Source organism: Macrosteles quadrilineatus, unplaced genomic scaffold, assembly GCF_028750875.1.
Source record: "Macrosteles quadrilineatus isolate MER2022 unplaced genomic scaffold, UCM_ALF_1.0 Scaffold_4__1_contigs__length_99947679, whole genome shotgun sequence".
NCBI classification, from domain to species: Eukaryota; Metazoa; Arthropoda; class Insecta; order Hemiptera; family Cicadellidae; genus Macrosteles; species Macrosteles quadrilineatus.
In genome coordinates, this window is record NW_026542597.1 from 33,110,021 (window position 1) to 33,129,652 (window position 19,632).

The 19,632-nt window shown below is 33.5% G+C and overlaps 1 protein-coding gene across 1 annotated transcript in view; it reads left to right on the forward strand.

The window, feature by feature from the left end:
* Window positions 1–9,769, forward strand: part of LOC128992489 (excitatory amino acid transporter-like) — a 47,764-nt gene extending 37,995 nt beyond the window's left edge. Inside the window, exons 5-11 of the mRNA XM_054416080.1 lie at window positions 902–965; window positions 2,724–2,829; window positions 3,386–3,512; window positions 4,750–4,983; window positions 5,894–6,088; window positions 7,010–7,144; window positions 7,576–9,769. Coding sequence (XP_054272055.1) covers window positions 902–965; window positions 2,724–2,829; window positions 3,386–3,512; window positions 4,750–4,983; window positions 5,894–6,088; window positions 7,010–7,144; window positions 7,576–7,783 — 1,069 coding nt within the window. The 3' untranslated portion in view covers window positions 7,784–9,769. The remainder of the gene's footprint in view (window positions 1–901; window positions 966–2,723; window positions 2,830–3,385; window positions 3,513–4,749; window positions 4,984–5,893; window positions 6,089–7,009; window positions 7,145–7,575) is intronic.
* Window positions 9,770–19,632: the final 9,863 nt, after the last annotated feature.

The window sequence follows — 19,632 nt, forward strand, 5'->3', positions numbered from 1 at the left end:
CTTAGACATGAACAGAATGGTACACAACAAATCTAACTCATCACATACTCATCTTCTTTTCAAATTTGCCTTCGAAGCCACAAAATATGCATTATAATAATAACAAGGAATGAATAATATTAAAATTTTCTTGCAACACTTTTGAAATGTGCCTACGTCATAAGAAATTAATCTATAAGCGATTTTCTACGCACTAAATTTACTTGGTGAAGCCCCTTACAAATATAGTTTAACGATTATTATACAATCCTATCTTTCCCTTTCTACATTTCTTCCCTAACACTCGATGTATCTTAAGGTGCTAAACTAACAATTCACATCCTACTTCAAATTCAAACGACAAAACTATTTCAAAGCATTCCTCTCCTTCATATTTCCCAGTATGCTTTTCGAGTGACAATCTCGCCAGTAGTAAACAGACCGAGTAACTAAACAAAGGAGTGTTTTATTTGAAGTAGAATGCACACACAATATAGTGAAGCGGGGAGAAGTGCCAACAATGGAAGCATTACAGATGAAACCGCGCCGCATAGAGTACTCTATGGAACCGTTCTTTTAGTCACACTGTAATTCATTACTCTATGGAGACCAGCTCCATCACCACTGAATACTTTCTGAATGTTCAAGCATTGTACTTTGTCTAGTATGAGTTTAATATATTTAATTTTATTGCTGTATGCTTCAATTAGTAATACTAGTAGGACTTGAAGTTTTAACTTTAAATTTTAACTTTTAAATGTATATAAAAAGTATTATTTTCAATTATTACTGTTTTGAGTTGCTGTTAACAATATTTTTAGAACCCACTATGTTCATGTAAATTTTATTACCTACTGTAGCTTACCAGGTTTTATCATTGAAGTTGGCATGAAAAACTTTACCTACCTATATATTTTTTCAGAAACATGTTTCCTGACAATCTAGTTCAAGCCTGTTTCCAGCAAGTTTCCACGACATACAAAAAGGTATATAGATGTTTTGAACCTTTAAAGAGTAAGTTTAAACCATTATTCTGTAAGACCAGTCCTAAAGGTTAGAGCTCAGGACCTTTGCCCTCGAGATGTGGGTTCTAAACCCGCTATTCCCAAATGGCTTTTAAACAATACCGTAGCAGAGTTTTTTTGGAGCCCACTTTATGCTGTTGGCCTATAACTATATAGAAAACTAGAAAGATATATCTGTCATACAAGGATAACATTCATATATTAGAGAGCTCCATTCATCAAAGCTCAATAAAATCCTAATATTTCACAACACTAAGCATCTTTGGAGGTTGTTTCACAGATGTGTCTGACAGAGAGGCGCGAAAAGTGGGTGGTTGATTGACATTGAATGTAATTGTCAGTTGAACGGACGTTCGTTAGTCGAAAATTACGTCCGATGTCTGTTATAATCCACTTCACACTTCACACAGCTGACACTTTGCTTCATCATCTGTGACACTTAGACAATGGGGCGTAAAATAGACAGATGGGTTATAACTTTACATGGCGAAAGTGATTCGTAAATCCAGACAGTAGATATGTTCGGATGAATGTAGTGTTTTGTCTTTTAATTCAAATGTTGGAAAGCACTAAAAGTAATGATGCTAGAATAAATGCAATTGAACCCAATTTAAGAGGAATTCATTTAACTTTACCTCAATTCTTAGGGATTTTAAATTGTAATAGATGTAATTGATGTCGCTATCATTACACTGTTCTAAATACTTTATTAACAAACTTGTATTAACTCTACGAGAAGAAACTTTTCTGAAGACACTAAAAGCTCATCAAAGTTAGATTTGGGTGTAAGTTTTGTATAGAATGTGTAGGAAAGGCAGCAAGTTAGTGTTTCCGGTTTGATATTTTACTTACACAATAAGTAGATTGTCTCCAGTGGTTGTTATGGCAACTGAGGCACTTCATCCATGTATGCCACAGTGAATAAGTGGCATTACATTAGCAATAAGATGTTATATACTGTACATCTAGTTTAGTCCAATGTATTAGCGAATTTTCTACTGAAAGGGTTGCCTTATTCGTGACCACCATAGTCGGGTTTAAGCTCGAGACCTCTACAGAACTTCATTTGCGGCAAAACGTCACAATTATTATTTTCAAATTTAATTTTAGTTTCATTAGGAGTATAATTTTCCAATTTTGGGCGAGTTCCATAGAGGCAGGAATGCAGTGAACTCAACAGTTTTTAGGTGATTAGTCATTAAATTTAATTCTTAGAGTTTTGTTCCCAACAAAAGGTTGGTTTAAAATAGTATTTCCTCAGCAACAAATATGTCAAACATGTCAATCGTAAATAGATAAAACATGTTTTCACACTTTTAAGAATTTTAGAACTATAAAAAAATACATTTTGGTCAAAAACATCATTGAAATTTGTGTACAGTATGTTTGAAAAATGTTTTACTGAAATGGCAATTACATTCCTTCCAAATTAATTGGAAAAATTCCTTACCCATATTAATGGATGGGCGTAGTGGATGCAGAACTATCTTAAACCCACTAATCACCCACTATCTTAAACTATCGTCTTGTAGTGATCCAGTTCCGTCTTTTTTTGCCCTCCTGAAAAACTCAACTTTGGTTTGTTTTAAGATGACATTTACTGTAATATTAAAACTAGTAATCAACATGTGATAAATTATGTAGTGAACCAGAACATTTCTAATTCAAACAATCTTATGACCTGAGCAACTTTTTATCTAATACTTTTGTCTTCTTCAGGTGAAACCTCTAGTTATAACCAGTTCAAACCACTCGGATCTGAAACCGGTGGAAGAGTTCATTTTGAAACCCACCTTAGTCTACAAGGATGGTACTAACGTTATGGGTAAGACATTTATTTCATGTAGTATTTGGTATAAAATGTAGTATTTGTATAACACTCATGAAGTAATCAATGAATTTTAAAGACATTGTGGTTTAGAGAACGATTTGTCTTGGAATCCTTCAAGGTAATGGTAGTTTTTTAATAGAACCCTCCACCCTTACAAAGCTGATTTCAAGAACCCAAACCATTACATTTCAATTTCACTTATCTTGTACTAAGAAGACTAGATTATCCACCGAGGACAGCCTTGAAAAGACAATCATTAACAATGTGATTCCTATTGTGATAAGCTGCACCACAGCTATGACGGTCTGTCATTCCGCATATCAACCTCTAATAGCTACATCTATCTCAGTCGAAAAACGGTTGACAGGTTAGATACCGAGAAGATGTTCCACACTTGCACAACTTCCAGGAAGAAAATCAATTACATTTTTGAATACAATTCTTATGCTCAAGGCCCGTGTGCACACAAACGCTGGCAAACGCGTTATCAAAACACAAATAAAAATTATATAAATGGTGGATCGAAAAATAAACAGTACGTCTGTTCCAGGTATGATCGTTTTCTGTCTGGCATTTGGACTGCTCGCAGGTCAGATGGGCGAGAAGGGGAAACTGATGGTGCAATTCTTCGTGGTTCTCAATGAAATCGTCATGAAGCTTGTTGGTGTAGTTATGTGGTAAACGTAATAATCTTATCCATACAGAGGTGCCCATCCCCCCCAAACCCAGAGGCGCAATCCCCCCCCAGCCAAAGGTGTAGTTCCCCCCCCAATAATGCTGCTGTCGATTTAAACCTATCCTCCCCCTGCCACAAATTCCCCTTTACCTCATAAAAAAAGCATTTAAAGTATTTAGTAAACTTGAGTTAAATAAAAACAATGTATGTATAATGTATTCTGACAACACCTCTAGAAGTGGGTCTTTTTGTAAGCCTGACGATGGTGGGGTTAAATAACCGCCAAAACATATGTAGTAAGTAAAATCGACACTAGTACATAGGAATGTCTGACAAGGTGCTGAAACACTTTTTTATCATTATGACAGCTAGCAAAAAATTATCCCCCTTTAAATCCCCTCCAAAAAAGCACCCCCCCCCCAGAAAATTCCCCCCTCTGGGCACCCCTGTATCCATATAATTAGTTGTAGCTGTTGGAGTTGTATACCTAAATGTGTGAGGATTTGGAATATTTCTACCTCCCTTGTATATAAAACACAAAGATGTACTAAGGACTAGGGCATATGTCTAGAATAGTTTTTAAAAACTGGTCTAGTCTAAAATATATATATCGGATCTACTGTACATATTTTGGAAATTATATTTGTAAAAGAAAATGCATAAGCCAGATAACTACTAAGAGCACAATAATGAACTAATAAAAATAACTATAACTTGTACTAGAGCTTATACCTACTTTTAAGTCAATCTAACTGTATAAAAGGTTTGCACCTAAAATTGTATTGTAGTCATAAACATAATGTCTTTAAGTATTATTATTTTTCATTAATTTAAAATGCAACATAGCCTACAGACAGTTAAATTCATGACATGCCGTCATTGGTAAGGTCTAAACTGTTGTGTTAACGCCTTTGTCTAAAGGAAATATTAAGTATTGGTCATAATCCTATAATAGACAGACCAAAGTGATAAATACAAATAAAAGACAAAATAAATAAACGATCTAAAATTTTGCTTGATTCTTTAATTGCATTTTGGTTTAATGAGCAGTGGAGGTCTTGGTCTTGGTCTTATAGTTATGGGACAGCTGCAATCGCCACACTAGTATATGAGTCTTAAACAGTGATAAATAGAATGATAAATATATATGTTTTATTGTATAAGTGATTTAGCAAAGTCAGAAACAATTAATTGCCTTGAGGATTTTGCTAACATTCATCTCAATCGTCAATTTCCAGGTACGCTCCATTTGGGATCATGTGCTTGATTGCGGGAAAGATCATGGGCATCGACAACTTGGCCTCCACTGCCAAACAGCTGGGAATGTACATGGTCACAGTCATCATCGGACTGCTTATCCATGCCGTCATCACGCTGCCCGTCATCTACTTCATGCTGACTCGGAAGAATCCCGCAACATTCTTCCGGGGAATGCTACAAGCCTGGGTGACCGCCCTGGGTACTGCGAGTAGGTAAGTGAAAGGATACGTTTGTTAGCGATAAATTAAACTTTGGTTTGTTTTCGTAGGGAGAGGGACCGAGGATTTTCTACCAGGTAATCCAAGAGGAGACAGGTTCCGTGTAAGTCATAAGAGTGGTCTTTGGGGTCAACTGCATCATTAGTTGGAGATTGCTGCAAGACTTTTCACCCTTACTTTTAAAAATCTTTCCACAGTAGCTGGACTGAGGACTCACTTGTCTCAGACACAGTGACTCAGTCTTCCCATTTAAGAAGATGACTTTTCAGAGTAAGAGCAAAGCGTCTGTCAACAACCTTCAACTGATGACGATGTCGTCGAAAATCACTATGAATAACTCTGATAGCACAGCCTTCAAAACTTTCCGTAACATTTTACTGCATGAATTAAACTTAGAGAATCTCAAACAGTGATTAAAGACCCCGGTAAAATTAAAATTATTTTTTCTTTGAACCCACTTAATACAATACACTTTGTTATGCTTCTTTAAAACTTCACAAGTTTAAACTTAGAATACTTTTACGGAAGTTTTTGTGTCACATATTATGTTTTCCAAACAGTTTAAAACTACTTAAACTTACTTCTCTCACTTTGTTTTACTTTCTCTACTTTGTTGGTTGTTTTCAACACCAGTGGCACATTCCAGCAAAGAACACCAAACAGTATTACGGGAAACTACGCACGGCCTCTCAGTCTCAAGTATTTGAGGATAACCCACGGACTGAATTTATTCCTTCTCAAACACCAACCACTAAGCAAGCACTATATAATCATCAATAAGGACAAAATACTTATTTTTTTTTTAAATGTTGATTTGTCAATGGATGAGAATGTAAAAACACCAATAAAATCTTATGTCTTTTAAATCAAACAGCAACATATTCACTATAATTTGTCTGTCAAGTGCGGCAACTCTACCGATCACTTTCCAATGTCTGGAGGAGAACAACAAGATAGACCCTCGAGTGACGAGGTTTGTGGTGGCAGTGGGAGCTACAGTCAACATGGACGGGACTGCACTCTATGAGGCTGTGGCAGCCATCTTCATAGCTCAGATGAACGGCATTCACCTCGGTCTGGGTGACGTCATCACAGTCAGGTAAAAGAGATAAGAAAAGTGAGTAAGATACTGAACTGGAAGAATTTTTTTTTTAGGAGATACAAATCAGTATAACTTGTTGTTTGAATTGTGATCACTCGGTTATGTCGGCTAACATTAAAATAAAAAAAAAAAAAAACTATCTTAAATCTACATCCTATGGACCTGAAGTTTATTTGGTTCTTAATGATCATTACCACAATCATCCCCCACCATTCATTAGTTATCCAAACCAATATTATTCACCCTTATGGACATCCATTTTTATTTATTTCAATCTTTAACCCATCCTCTTGTTTTACCTAAAAGTTTGGGAGATACTTAGTAGAACATGAAAGATCACAGGTCCCTTGTATGCTTGCAATTTGCAGCTGTATTGCAAAGGTTTGTAAGAGACGACAAAGTTAGTTGAAGACTTTAGCTGTGTGCTAAGTTTGGGTATAATATAATATTCTATACTATAAAATCATATTCATGCTGAAAGGACACTAACTATTCTTCAAAGTTAATTTTTGGTAATCTTAAGTTAACGATTATTGCGGACATATGTTCCATCACGACCAGTTCTCAAGCATTACACCCTAGTTTTCATGCAGTTATGAGATCTGGAATCAGATTTTATAAATATCGTGAGATAAAACATGTCAAGATTAGTATAAACCCCCCCATCTGAAGCTGTAAATCATAAAAACCCATTCAGTAGTAATATAGCATAGTACACCAAGCGGGAAAAAATCTTACAAGAAAATAACTATTATAACAAAAAGATGGTATGCATACACAATAACCACACGGTGACTTGAACGAGACTCAATCCTTGAGCTACAAAGCAGTCTTGCACCCAATAATCCCTCAAACAACACGCTAACCAATTAGCTGCAAAGATATTGCGGACATTTTTATAAAATATTACTTTTTCAGCCTGACAGCCACACTGGCGAGTATAGGAGCCGCATCTATCCCCAGTGCTGCACTTATAACTATGTTGTTGGTCCTCACGGCTCTTGGACTTCCGACCTCCGACGTCTCTCTACTGTTTGCTGTCGACTGGCTCTTGTGAGTTGTGTTAACTTTGTTGTGGCTTTGAACCCTGTGCCCACAACCTCATTAATCATAACCTTCAACATAGTTTTAGGATTTGGTTAGCCAGTGGCTCAGTCGGTGACACATCTAACACTGTGATGCTAAGGCAGAGATGAATGTACTGTACCTCTTCTCCAATTGCTTTCGATATGTTCTACCTACGCAAAGGTCTTTGGAGCCAATTTTGATGGCAAATGCAAGATTAATAAGAGGCTGCCAACCAATTAAAAAAAAGCTTAAGAAAATTAGGTGTTCTGTTTTTTTTTTATTATATCCCTTGTGTTGTTACACTGTGTAGACTAATTTGAGGATTTCTTCTGTTATGTAATATTAACCAATTATTATTTTGCATGTGTAAAAAATTTTTAGAATTTGTGAAAGATAACAAAAATTTGTGATTTCAGAGATCGAATCCGGACCTCCATTAACGTCCTTGGCGACGGGTACGGAGCTGGAATTGTGTATCATTTGTCTAAAGACGAACTGGACAAAATGGATGCTGAGAGAGTGCTGGAGATAAACGAATCGAAACATGGACAAGAAATTGTTCTGGACGAGAACTTCGTCAAATCACATGGAAATCCTTCGAGCTGTTCGGAAACCCAGATGTGAGAAAGCTATGTTGTGACACATCTGGTCCATTAAAACAACAAATACTGGAGTAACACTTAGAACTTGATTCTAGGACGATTCTGACTGATGGAACAGTATCCCGATTTTGTCTCAAAACTTGGAATGTATCCGAAATATGGTATTGATATTTTATACACAGTTCGGTTCAAATAGGTTTTATTAGTAAATGTGTCAGTATTTGTAATTTTTTAGTCAATGTGATATTCAAAGTGTTCATACGTCAACAATGAGCTTCTTAATGTTTAACATATTCAGTAATTACTTACTGATATAGTCAACATGAAATAGTAACCGATTAGAGAAAATATTTCACTAGCGTCATATCATGCTATCCATGTTTGTGATTTAGTGTGGTCCTCATATCTTTGTGATGTGGAAAATTTAATTCATACAAATAAATTTAAGTACCTGCTCTGTAGATAAACTTTACCACTCTTTGTGTGTTATGGTTTAATATGTATCTTCATCCCTACATATCATTCATAGTAAAATCCTCCCAACAAAAGATTATCTATATCTTCCTAAATGTGACAATAATTTAGAATAGTGTTGAATGGCATTTATTTTATAATAATATTGAAGATTAGTACATCAAATAGCATTTATAAATGGTTATTTTATTGTTTTTCCCACTAGTTAGGTTTACAGGTGAACTGTCATTCCTCAAAATTAATAGTATTTAAAAATAATTAAATGCAAATAAATTGAGAGTTGAGAGAAGAAAAAATCCAAGTAAATTAAGTTTATAAATTGAAAACTGGAAATGTTTTTTTGTGCTTTAGGTATACAAAATAAATTGCACAGAATTACTTTCAAAAAAAGTAAAAGTACCAAGAAAACAGTTAGGCTACAAATTAGAGTACATTAAATTTTTTTATCAAAATAGACTGAAGAGTTCTTGGCTTTCATATTTAGTTAAAATAGAAACATTTTTGTATAAATTTACCACCAAGTATGTTTAAAATCACAAAATAAAACAATTATTTTAATATTGGGCACCAGAGTTTTTAAACTACTGTGATATAGGCTAGGTGTTCTGGATAAAAAAAGTTATTCAGTTGTTATTTAGCATCCTCAAACCGATTAGAGACTTGAAATCTTGACACAATGTGTCGCACTGCATAACCAATCAAAATTTAACTAAATAACAATTGTTCGCTTAAATATATTCATTAAGATTTCAATTGTTTAACTATTTTTCACTAATATTATTTCCATCAAGGAAATAAAAATAACAAAAAGTACCTTTTACAGTTAAATTTAAAAGTAACTGCCTTCAAATGCATTTACATTTTGGAAATTCTAGATCAAAAGTAGCGATATTTTGGATAAATGTACTGTAGAAGTTAGCAAAGAGCAATAGGCTACATATGTTGAAAAACGACCAATCGATTCTGACATGATGTTCATACATTTTTGGAAACAATTTGTGTAATACGAAGTACCCTTTGATAATATATTCTTATCTGCATGGTTTATACAATCTTACTCCCCTTATTACCCATATATTTAATAATGTAGTTTTATTGTACATTTCAATATACGTACTACTCTAAAAATAATCAAACTATAACTTTATGTTATATATAATCAAGTGTGTTAAACACACAATATTTTACTCGATGTTAGAATAGAAAATATTGTTACCACATTCAAATATATTTATTGTTACCTACTTACGATTATAACTGCACCCACCTTATTATGTGATGTTCTAATTTTGCGCTCTAATATTTAAGATCGATTGTGTGATTGTTAGGTTAATTAGTACTTGTTTTATATCATGTTATTGATTTAAAGTTTAAGAAGTAATGTTTAATTTATGTATCTTATTTATATATAGATTTAATTTATTACTTGTTATAACTAATAGTACATAGTTTAAGTTTGTACCTTAATTGTTTAGGATAGGTCTTGGTTGTCTCATGTGATTGCATTTTTTTCAATAAACTCTTCTTAAATGTGGTTGTTGTATGTTTTAATGTAATTCAACAACAGAAGTAGTTTATTACATACAGCTACCTTGTGAGGGGTGAGCAACATAGGTGCAGCTTGTGAACATTCAAGGGAACCTACCAGACCACTCATGACACTGTGGGACTGGAACCCAAACTCAAACTTTCGGAGTGAGTTTATCCTGAGAAAAGTGGGTAGTTTTTTGATGGTTCGAAGCTAGAACCAGGAGCTGTTTCTGATCATTGGGCTTAAAATTAAATGATCCTGACTAATGAAACAGCTGATCTCAGTCAGTAACAAAACTACACAGTTCATCTCACACAATTCCACAATCATCACTCACTCATATTTGGGTTAAAAATACACACCTAGGTGCCACCTTCATCTACATTATAGATTATCATATTTCTGTTCAACCTAATAGCACTGACTATTGGAATACGCACAGCTAATAGTAAAGCTTTTAAAGTATACTACCAAGAATAAATTAACAAATAGGAAGCACATGTGAAGTTAATAAATCAAATCAAAAATAAAGAAAGACGCACAGCTGATTTTAATATTAACGTTTCATTAAGTTAACATGGCAAATTTGAAGGCCACTGGGGCAAAGCCCTATCATACCCATTTTGTGGGCTGCACAACTTCAGAGTGAGCTCTTTACACTCAAAATCTGTTAAAACCTTAAAATAACTCTTACCAAATTGGTTGAATAGATAGATTAAGGAACGCGGCAGCGTTCCGCCCCGCCAAGTCCCCCAGCGATACACAGCTGCTGCAGTGTATATATACATGACGTGACAAAGTGGCTTTTTTACTCGTCTATAGCTCTGAAGAAACAAAAGCTATTAAAATAATTGTTCATCTACTGGATAGGGGCAATCATTCTCAACAAAATTAAAAAAAAGAATTTAAAAAACGGTTGTGTTTGAGCCAAGAAAAACTAGTTTGAAAATTCACAAATTTTCCGTGTTCTCCTTCTTCTCCTTAAATGTTGACGGACCTACAGCCCAAACCAATGGCTCAATTTTAATGTTTTTTATGTTGTTTGAAAGCCCTTAGCGTGTAGATGTGCCTTTTGAGGGTCTCAAGTCGGTGCGTTGACCCATAAACCCTTGGCAAGCCCTCAAAGTACGAGTTTGGCCCATTTAAATAACATGGGATTAAAATCAAAACAAAAGAAGGACCAGCTGCGATTAAATCTTAATTAATTAAATGTTAGAGAAATTCATAGGAACAGCTGAAAAATTATTTTAATACTTTTATAAAGTATTTTTTTCAGGTATACTGAATGATTTGAACTACTTACTATATAAAATTACTTAGAGCAGTGATATTCCCCGATACTTTCCATTGAAAAATGCAGTGTACCGATGGTACACTGGTACAGCAGCTCGTCATTTTTAACAGTTTAATACTACTTATCAAAACATATGAAACCTAGGAACTTGAAACTTAGTACTAGTACGCTAGTACTAAGGTTTGTTCTATGTTTTGATACACTAAAACAAATAAAACGATCGGGAAAATCACTCTACATATGTTAAACAAGCAATTAAAAAGTGATATGTAAATTTAGGATAAATGAGTTATTCAATATTTGTTTTGCCTTATGCTATTTCTAACAAACCTAATTAGTTTGATTACATTTTTACATCTCTAATAAGGGCTCAATTTACACTAGTCTTTAGATATACGGGTTTAATTATTAGAACACTTATGTAACATCAACACATTTTATGTTGTTCAAGATGAGCATTGATGAAATTTTAAACTGAGTTTAAGCCCAGTGGGTTTGTTAAATAGTAATTTTGGTACGTGTGTCAAAAAGTTTTTAATCTGTTTAAAGCAGATAAGACCAAAAATGTAGAATTTAGTTCTACATTAACAATATTATTGAAATTAAATGAGATGTAGTTGTGCCGTGGTCTATATATCAGAGAAAAGAGGATTTTTATTTTAACTGTTAATTTTCTACAAAAATAAATAAAATCTAACAAAAAACCACTAAGTGGTAACACTTTCCCCGCCAAGTCAGCAATCCAAAAAAGTTAATAAATCATTACTTTTTCCGCCAAGAAAAACAATGTAATGTATGTAAGTTTGGCAACTTGGCGGCAGACTTTTGCTCGATCCCTTTAAAAAATACCATAAAACTAGTTTCATTGAGCAAGTATCCCTCCCATTGGTACATTGCTAGGTGAGAGCTTATTTTACAAAATTTGACCTTATTTGTGCCACATTTCATAAATTATACTTAGTTGGACTAATTAATTAGAGAAGTTGATTTGTGAAATTATCCACGAACGTAACTTAAATGAAAAAAACCAAGCAAAAGTCTGCCGCCAAGTTGCCAAACTTACATACATTACATTGTTTTTCTTGGCGGAAAAAGTAATGATTTATTAACTTATTTGGATTGCTGACTTGGCGGGGAAAGTGTTACCACTTAGTGGTTTTTTGTTAGATATATATGTATATAATACTGTAGATAGGATATTACTTTTACAACACATGCAGAATGATTGAATCAGTCTAAATTGTAGACAGGGCAGTATTTTTAATGGAATAGAGACTATCAGCTCAACATTGCTAAATGCATATTCTGGATATTTTGTTGGAGTGGGTAAAAAACTTGGGCAAAAACATTGAGAGAGCAAGAAAGAATTTATTGAAGGGGTCAGTCTTACAATTTATTTTATCTAGAGGCACAAATGGCACACTATGAACATTCAATTCTTATCTATCTGAAATCACAATAACTAGATATTTTATGATAAGCTACAGTACTTACGGTTTGTACTGACAAAATACTGTACCAAATACAATATTTTTTTATAATCCAAGTATACAAAATACAACTTTTACATCCATTTTCAGTTTTGTTTTACATTAATTTTGTTAAGTAAATTGAAATAATTACTCTATATACATAATTGATAAGGGTAAGTAAACATTACATTTTATACAAGTGAGAACTATCAGGTCATTAAATTCAGTATACATTTTTGGACAGAATTAGTAAAATCGAAATGGACTATGTTCAAAAAGTTAAGAAAATATAATTTAACTTAACATTTAATGCAAATCACCACATGTGTAAATACAACCTATACAACTAATGACTAGTATTTTATTAATATTGTTAGTTTACTAGCAAAGTTACATAAAATATCATTATTGCTTGAGTATGAAGGATAATTTAATATTTAGTGGTTTGGCATCAATGTAATTGTAAATGTATACCCTATAGGCAATTAACTTAAATTATTAGTGAAGCTAGTAATGTGCCAAAAGCCTTGAAAAGATTTAGCTATATGAGCAGTTAGCACATAAGTTTAATTTTAAGTTAGTGGAAAATGGTTTGAAAACCAAACAAGCCAAATCAATCAAAACAATCCACAAGAGCAAGGTTGGGTGATCTATGTAGCGATCTTGGAGGGAATTAAACTCTGCTCCTGTAAAATGATTATTGATATTTCTTTCTTTCCAAGGGTACCAGTTGAGAAAGTTTCATTCTACAGTATTTTTAACCAAATTTGGTAGACCTAGAGACTAAAAAAAGCAAAGAAATTGGCAAACCTTCCTTAGCACCGATTTTTAACTTATTATTTTACCAATTCTATTGTAATTTTCTTGAAAATTACTAAATTAATAACAATATAACATAACATTTATTTTTGCTTGCTCGTCAGTCAAAAATAGATTATAAACCCACCTATACGGTAAACTAGAGCTATCATGTTAAGCGAAATAAGCATATTCAACACTATAGAGCCACAAAAGCACAAAGTATCATCACATCGAAACATGTTTACAATAAGGCATTAATTTTTTATCTGTAGGACCAAAAATCGATAATCCAAAATCAAATCAAGTAAATATTTATTCTTACAATTAAATTTCAAAATATAGCCTACAACCTTCTAAGGTGAAAAAGTATTGTGATTGTAAAATAAGAGTGAAGAAAGTTGCCATAAATGTATACCTACAGAAGCTACTAAGAATTTTTAACCATATTAAGTCATATTTCATGTATAAAATGTATAAATACTCTAGATTTATTAATCTAGCAAAGTGTATATTTCTTCACCTTACATTTTACCTGGTGCTATACAATTAGTTCAAAATACACATAAACGTAAAGGTACATTTCTCGTATATAAACTAACAGCTTACGCAGCATGACTAAATGGTGTGCGTGAAATGTTGTGATATGACATCTAACTACAGAACATACCGAGCAAATTATCACAAAAGCTTGTTTAATCTTACCATTATAATATAACTATGCAAACTAAAAAGCACAACAGGGCTAACTGAATAAATAACAAGCAATGTACACATCTTCTTAACTTACAGACAGTAATAAATTTAAATGACTTCTTTTAAACTATATTTTTTGATAGTCCAATCATTTTGAATTATGACAGTTTTATCCAACCTATCACAATTAATTTTATGATCTTAATTCATGTAAACCTATTTTATTCTTTACTGTAACAAATCTTATTCATGATTTTTTTAATCATATTCGGAAACATATTTTTCTTTGTGTTCAATGCTGTGATAAAAGTGATAATGAATGTTAGTTTATCATATTTTTGCATTTAATTTGGAGTATACTATCTTTGACAGTTGACAGAAACAGACATTACACCCACATATTACAGTTGTCTCCAGTTTTTTTATATTAAAACTAGCTGATTACCCGTGCTTCCGCAACGGGAAGATGTACTATACCAAACACTTGCTAAGCAGTTCAAATTTATATACAAAAAGCCACAAAATTTATACAAAAAAGTATCACCTACATTAACATTGTAATTATCCTACTGTTTACATGAAAATATATCAATAACATTATTTTCATAAATTATACACATTAATAAATCGAAAGCAGAGCCACGGTTGACACAGCTACAGTTATAGAATATTTGTTTTTATTTCCATAATCAATGATAAAGTTTTAGAATAAAAATAATCCATGGCAAAGGTTTATAATAAATAAACCTACCACATAGTAGGTATGAGCTGTCTGAAATTGTGGAATAGGCATTTAGCAGTTCAATTAATTTTAGCAGTTAATTTTGACTGTATCGATTTAGTATTTTAGTAGACAGACAGACAGACACCACCTCAATTTTATAATAGTATAGATGGACAAGGTTGAAATAAGTCGCTGATCGTGATGATGTGAACTGCTTATTTCTGTCGAATGCACAACTTTTTAACCAAGTGGAACTGATAGGATGTTATTGTAAGCTTTAGTATCTTTTATGTCACGGCAGTTATCTCAGTAACAAAAGATAGAGTAGAAAAAATATTAGACACTAGCACACTAAGTGATAGCAGAGACAAATATGTAGAATAAATACAGAATGTCAAAGGGAGGTTCCGCGATGTGCCGCTAGAGCGTGCTCAGTGTTTGTCGATTCGCTGCCGTCATAGGCTCACTGTCTGCTACCAGCACAACCATCCTTGGAAACAAAATGCTACCAACGTATGAGACCAAATTTTCAATATAGGTAAAGTTAAAAATTTTGAAATCCCGTTATTTAAACAAAAAAGATAATTTTTAAAAATCCCCAGAAATTTTTAAAACATGGAAAAATAACGGAACAAACTCCTAATACACGGATTCTGGGGGAATCTCCAGAAGTTGACGACCCTGGCTTCAACTACCAACTTGTCATGGCAACGCTCGCTAGCGCTTGACACTGCAGCGGTGTGCACCAAAACTACACGGCACTCCTAGTGGTGGACGCCAGAATATATGCTAACAGCAGCACTGCTGTCGGTCTATATTTAATTCTTTTGTCTATGGTGATAGGCTCATACTATGTTCTTTTTTTAAGTAAAAATTTGTCGACAGCTGGTCCATATAGAAGGAATGTCTACTTCAGTATCCAAATTCAATAGTAGGGGACTATTAACCATTGGACTATTATTAAACAATTTTTGATATTATAAGATTATGATTTATTTGGATAAGTCTCGTATCAATAGAATTTAAAGGTGCGCTCTACCTCAGCTTCGAAATCTCAGCTCAGGCTTCAGTTGCTATATTGCACCATTGGACAGTGCCACGAGAAGCGCTTGCAAAGTTTCCAAGATTACTGTTTTTGATTTAGATTTAACCAATAATGATAGCTATGCACTCTAAGCGGCTTATAGTAGTGCAAATACCAATCTATAGTTCTGCGTTTTTCAAATTTTCAAATAAAGTTTTTTCAATAAGTTAGGGCTAGTTGAAAAGACCTTTTTTCTTGTCCTACACATCAAGTTTATAAGGTGTGTATTAAAAAAAATGAAATAATGAAACACAGAACTATAGAAAATTTCACCCTCTTTAATATGAGACCTTAACTTTGATTCTACCTTCAATGTAGCAGGTGAAAACAGTAATCTTGCAAACCCTTGCATTCGGTTGCGCGTCAGGGGTAGAGCGCACCCTTAAGGTAAACACTCAAGCTAAAGACGTATTAGTAATAAAACTTATTATCAACATTATTGAGTTTGAAAAAAGATGGATTACTTCAATTTCAATAGTATAATTATAGCTACTCAGGCTTTAATTCCTAGAAGAAAAGGTTAAGCATGTTTAATTACAAGGCATGCTTATAAGATATTAAAACTACCATTACAATCCAATACTACTTTTAGGCCTTTAAAATCACAAGTATCAATAAAGTCTTAGATTAGTTTATTTTATTTTAATATTTAGCAAACCTTGTCAATAAAAGCCAAAAACACCAAAGACTAGGATTAGGTCAAATGCACATTAAATTCCATTCAAGTTATGTTAAAAGGTTTTTTGTTTGTTTACCAAAAATATATTTACTTTTTGTATGGCCTACAATTGAATAATAACCAAACACATAAAGGCCGGCGCACACAGAGACAGACAGACTCATGAGAACGGACAGAGTTTTTTGTAACACACACAGCAGCAGGAGTCCACAAGCGGACAAACTATCTCCTCCCTTCTTCATCTCGTAAAAACTATAAAAAAATAAACGCAACAAAGTGTGGAATTGGATGTCAGTCCCTCACAAGTAGGTGATGTAATTACAGGGTGTCTAGCATCCCATCAAAATAAAATTGAAGGATGATTCCAGGTGTTCCAGGCTCATAAAAAAATACATCGATAGGCTAAGTATTCATTTGCTGTATTAATTTAGGTATTTTATGACCATTGTTAAAACATTGTGAAATGTCTACAACAATAAATTGATTTGATTCAAAATTTGGACAAAACTTGCCGCTAAAAAAAATTAAAACAAATTCTGTGATGATTTATTTTGCAAACGCAGCCACATTGGTGGTCATAACGTTCAATTGCGGCAAAATCCATGATCATTTCTTATTTTCTTGTGATGTTGGACATCTGTGAACGTATCTTGAAATCAGCGCAAAATTTGAAGTTATCATGAAATCGCGACAAAATTTGTGATCATTTCTTGCGATGGCAGCAACGTAATAGTTTCCTCATCTAAAGTGATTAAACTACGCAAAACGAGAAAAATCTTTGACGGATTATGCCGCTAGTATTTAAACATTTAAATTTCCCAGCTTTTTACAAAATTAACGAATTCATATTCCCCCGAACAATATTCGCTGACAATATTCCCCCCCTCATTGAATATTACGTAAAATTCCTGGGTTCCAGGTGGGCTGGACACCTTTACAAACCCCGCACCTAGTGGCATTGTGAAGAAGTAATGTTAAAAAAGCCTCTTTGCACACACGCAGCAAAAAAAGTCCGCAGGAGGATTTTTTTAAATCGCCTGAGAGACTATTCCAAAAGATCCGTCGGCGAACTTAAGCGGACTCCTGCAGATGGACAGATTCCTGAGTGCGTTGCCACATTTGATAACATGGGGAGCAAATATTTGTCCGTCTGTCTGCGTGAGTCCGACTGTCTCTGTGTGCGCCGGCCTTAAGGTTTAAAAGCAAATCAGTTAGTTGTATTAATGTCCATCACATGAATTGGAAAGTGCAATGGAAAAACATTTAAGGGATCCAAAGATGTTAATAACAGTGTTGGTCATTTTGGATGAAAAGGTTTGCCTGTAATTAAATATTCTCATCCATTCTTTTATCAAAACTTTTAAGCCACAGCCTACCCTGTAAATATGTCTGCTTTAACAGCATTTCCATTGATTCCAATCTGCTATCTGATACAAAGTTGTCCCAACTTCATTACAATCAATGTTCTTAACACTTTCTTTACAAGGATTATTCAGAGATTTTGTTGTTTCTTAATATTATGTTAAATCTCATCTTATGAACAACAAAAAAACAAATTACTTCAAAAAGCATTACGTTTGACATACACAATCAGGATTAGCCAAAAGAAACTAAGATCAATTCGCCAAGAACTATCCGACTATTTAAGCTTCTACTTAAGGCCTCCATATTCGATAGGCTAGGTGTTTTTTGTTATTTTGCAATTAATGATTCTTAATTAATTATGTAAATGATACATGAATGGCACTAAGATTTTATGTAGGTACCGACAATTATTTCAGTATCATCTTTTGTTCAGGATGGGAATCAATGGAGACTCTGTTTTAACGACAAATACCAAGTCAAACGCTCTTACAAGTTAAAAACAAATTTGAAACTACATCTCTTTACTACCACAAAACTGATCTAGGCTAATTAAAAAGAAATAGTTTAACATTATAGTATTTTAAACTTTATAGGTACGTAGTGAAACTTTTGTAAGCTACCAGTACACCTCTTCGAAAAAAGCTTAAGGTATTTTTCTATATAACAATAGATAATTGGGATCTTAGATGAATATAAAACAATTTTTAATTTATGTTGAAAAGAAAAACACTGTGATAAGAGTAAACATATGAGCAAGTACAGAAGTTTTTCTTCTTTTTTGTGTATAACAATATTTAATAAATTTGTTTGCCCTAAAATGCTTTTATAGTTTTCTATCCCATACCTTGAATAACAAAGAAATGTTCTAACCCTATAGTTTATTTTAAAACCCATAAAACACCTTCTTAAACCTGTCAACATCTTGTATTATATTAGTATGAATGACGAATAAATAAGGACATAGAACCCTATAGCCTAATGAATTATTGATTCAAAGTACTTGAAACTGGGATTTGCAAACTGTGGTCCCATACTTCATTTAAGACATTGATATCAATTAGCAAGATAAGATCAAGAGTTACTTCTAGAAAAAAAATATATAACATGGAAGAATGAGCTTGTGAACAGAGACAAAAAAGTTTTTGTCTGATTTTTCATATAAGAATACTGGAAAATTTACATCAAAAGAAAAAAATCATATCTGTACTTGCTCGCTCTAAAACTGTTACTATCAATGGTAGCCATTTTGTTTACCAACCTCCACAAATATAGCTAAAATTATTTTACTTTAAGGTAAGGATTTAGGTTCTCTAGAGGATTTTTTTAAATATAATTTATAATTCAATCCTTGAACTATTAATTTAATAAAATAGAACTACAAAGGTGCAAAGCAACAATACAAATTTTTATGATATGGCTAGACAAAAAACTAGTCTCTTTTTACAATTGTAACGGGTCAAATTTTAACGTGGGGTATTATTTTGCGGTCATCCCAAATACGCTGATTTGTTTCAAGTAAAGGCGGCGACGAACACTGGACATCGTGATGTCATATGAAGGGGATGACCGTAGTTTTCAACCCTGACGCCGGGGGCGGTAGGAGAGAACCGCTCAAGAAGCAACCCGGGCAGCCAGTCGTCCTTCAACCTTGAAACATTCGCTACACGACTCCCTACAAACCAATATCTGGCGATAGCCGATATTAAAATCAAGGGACGATACGAACACTTGTACGTGTAGAGCCATGCGATAAT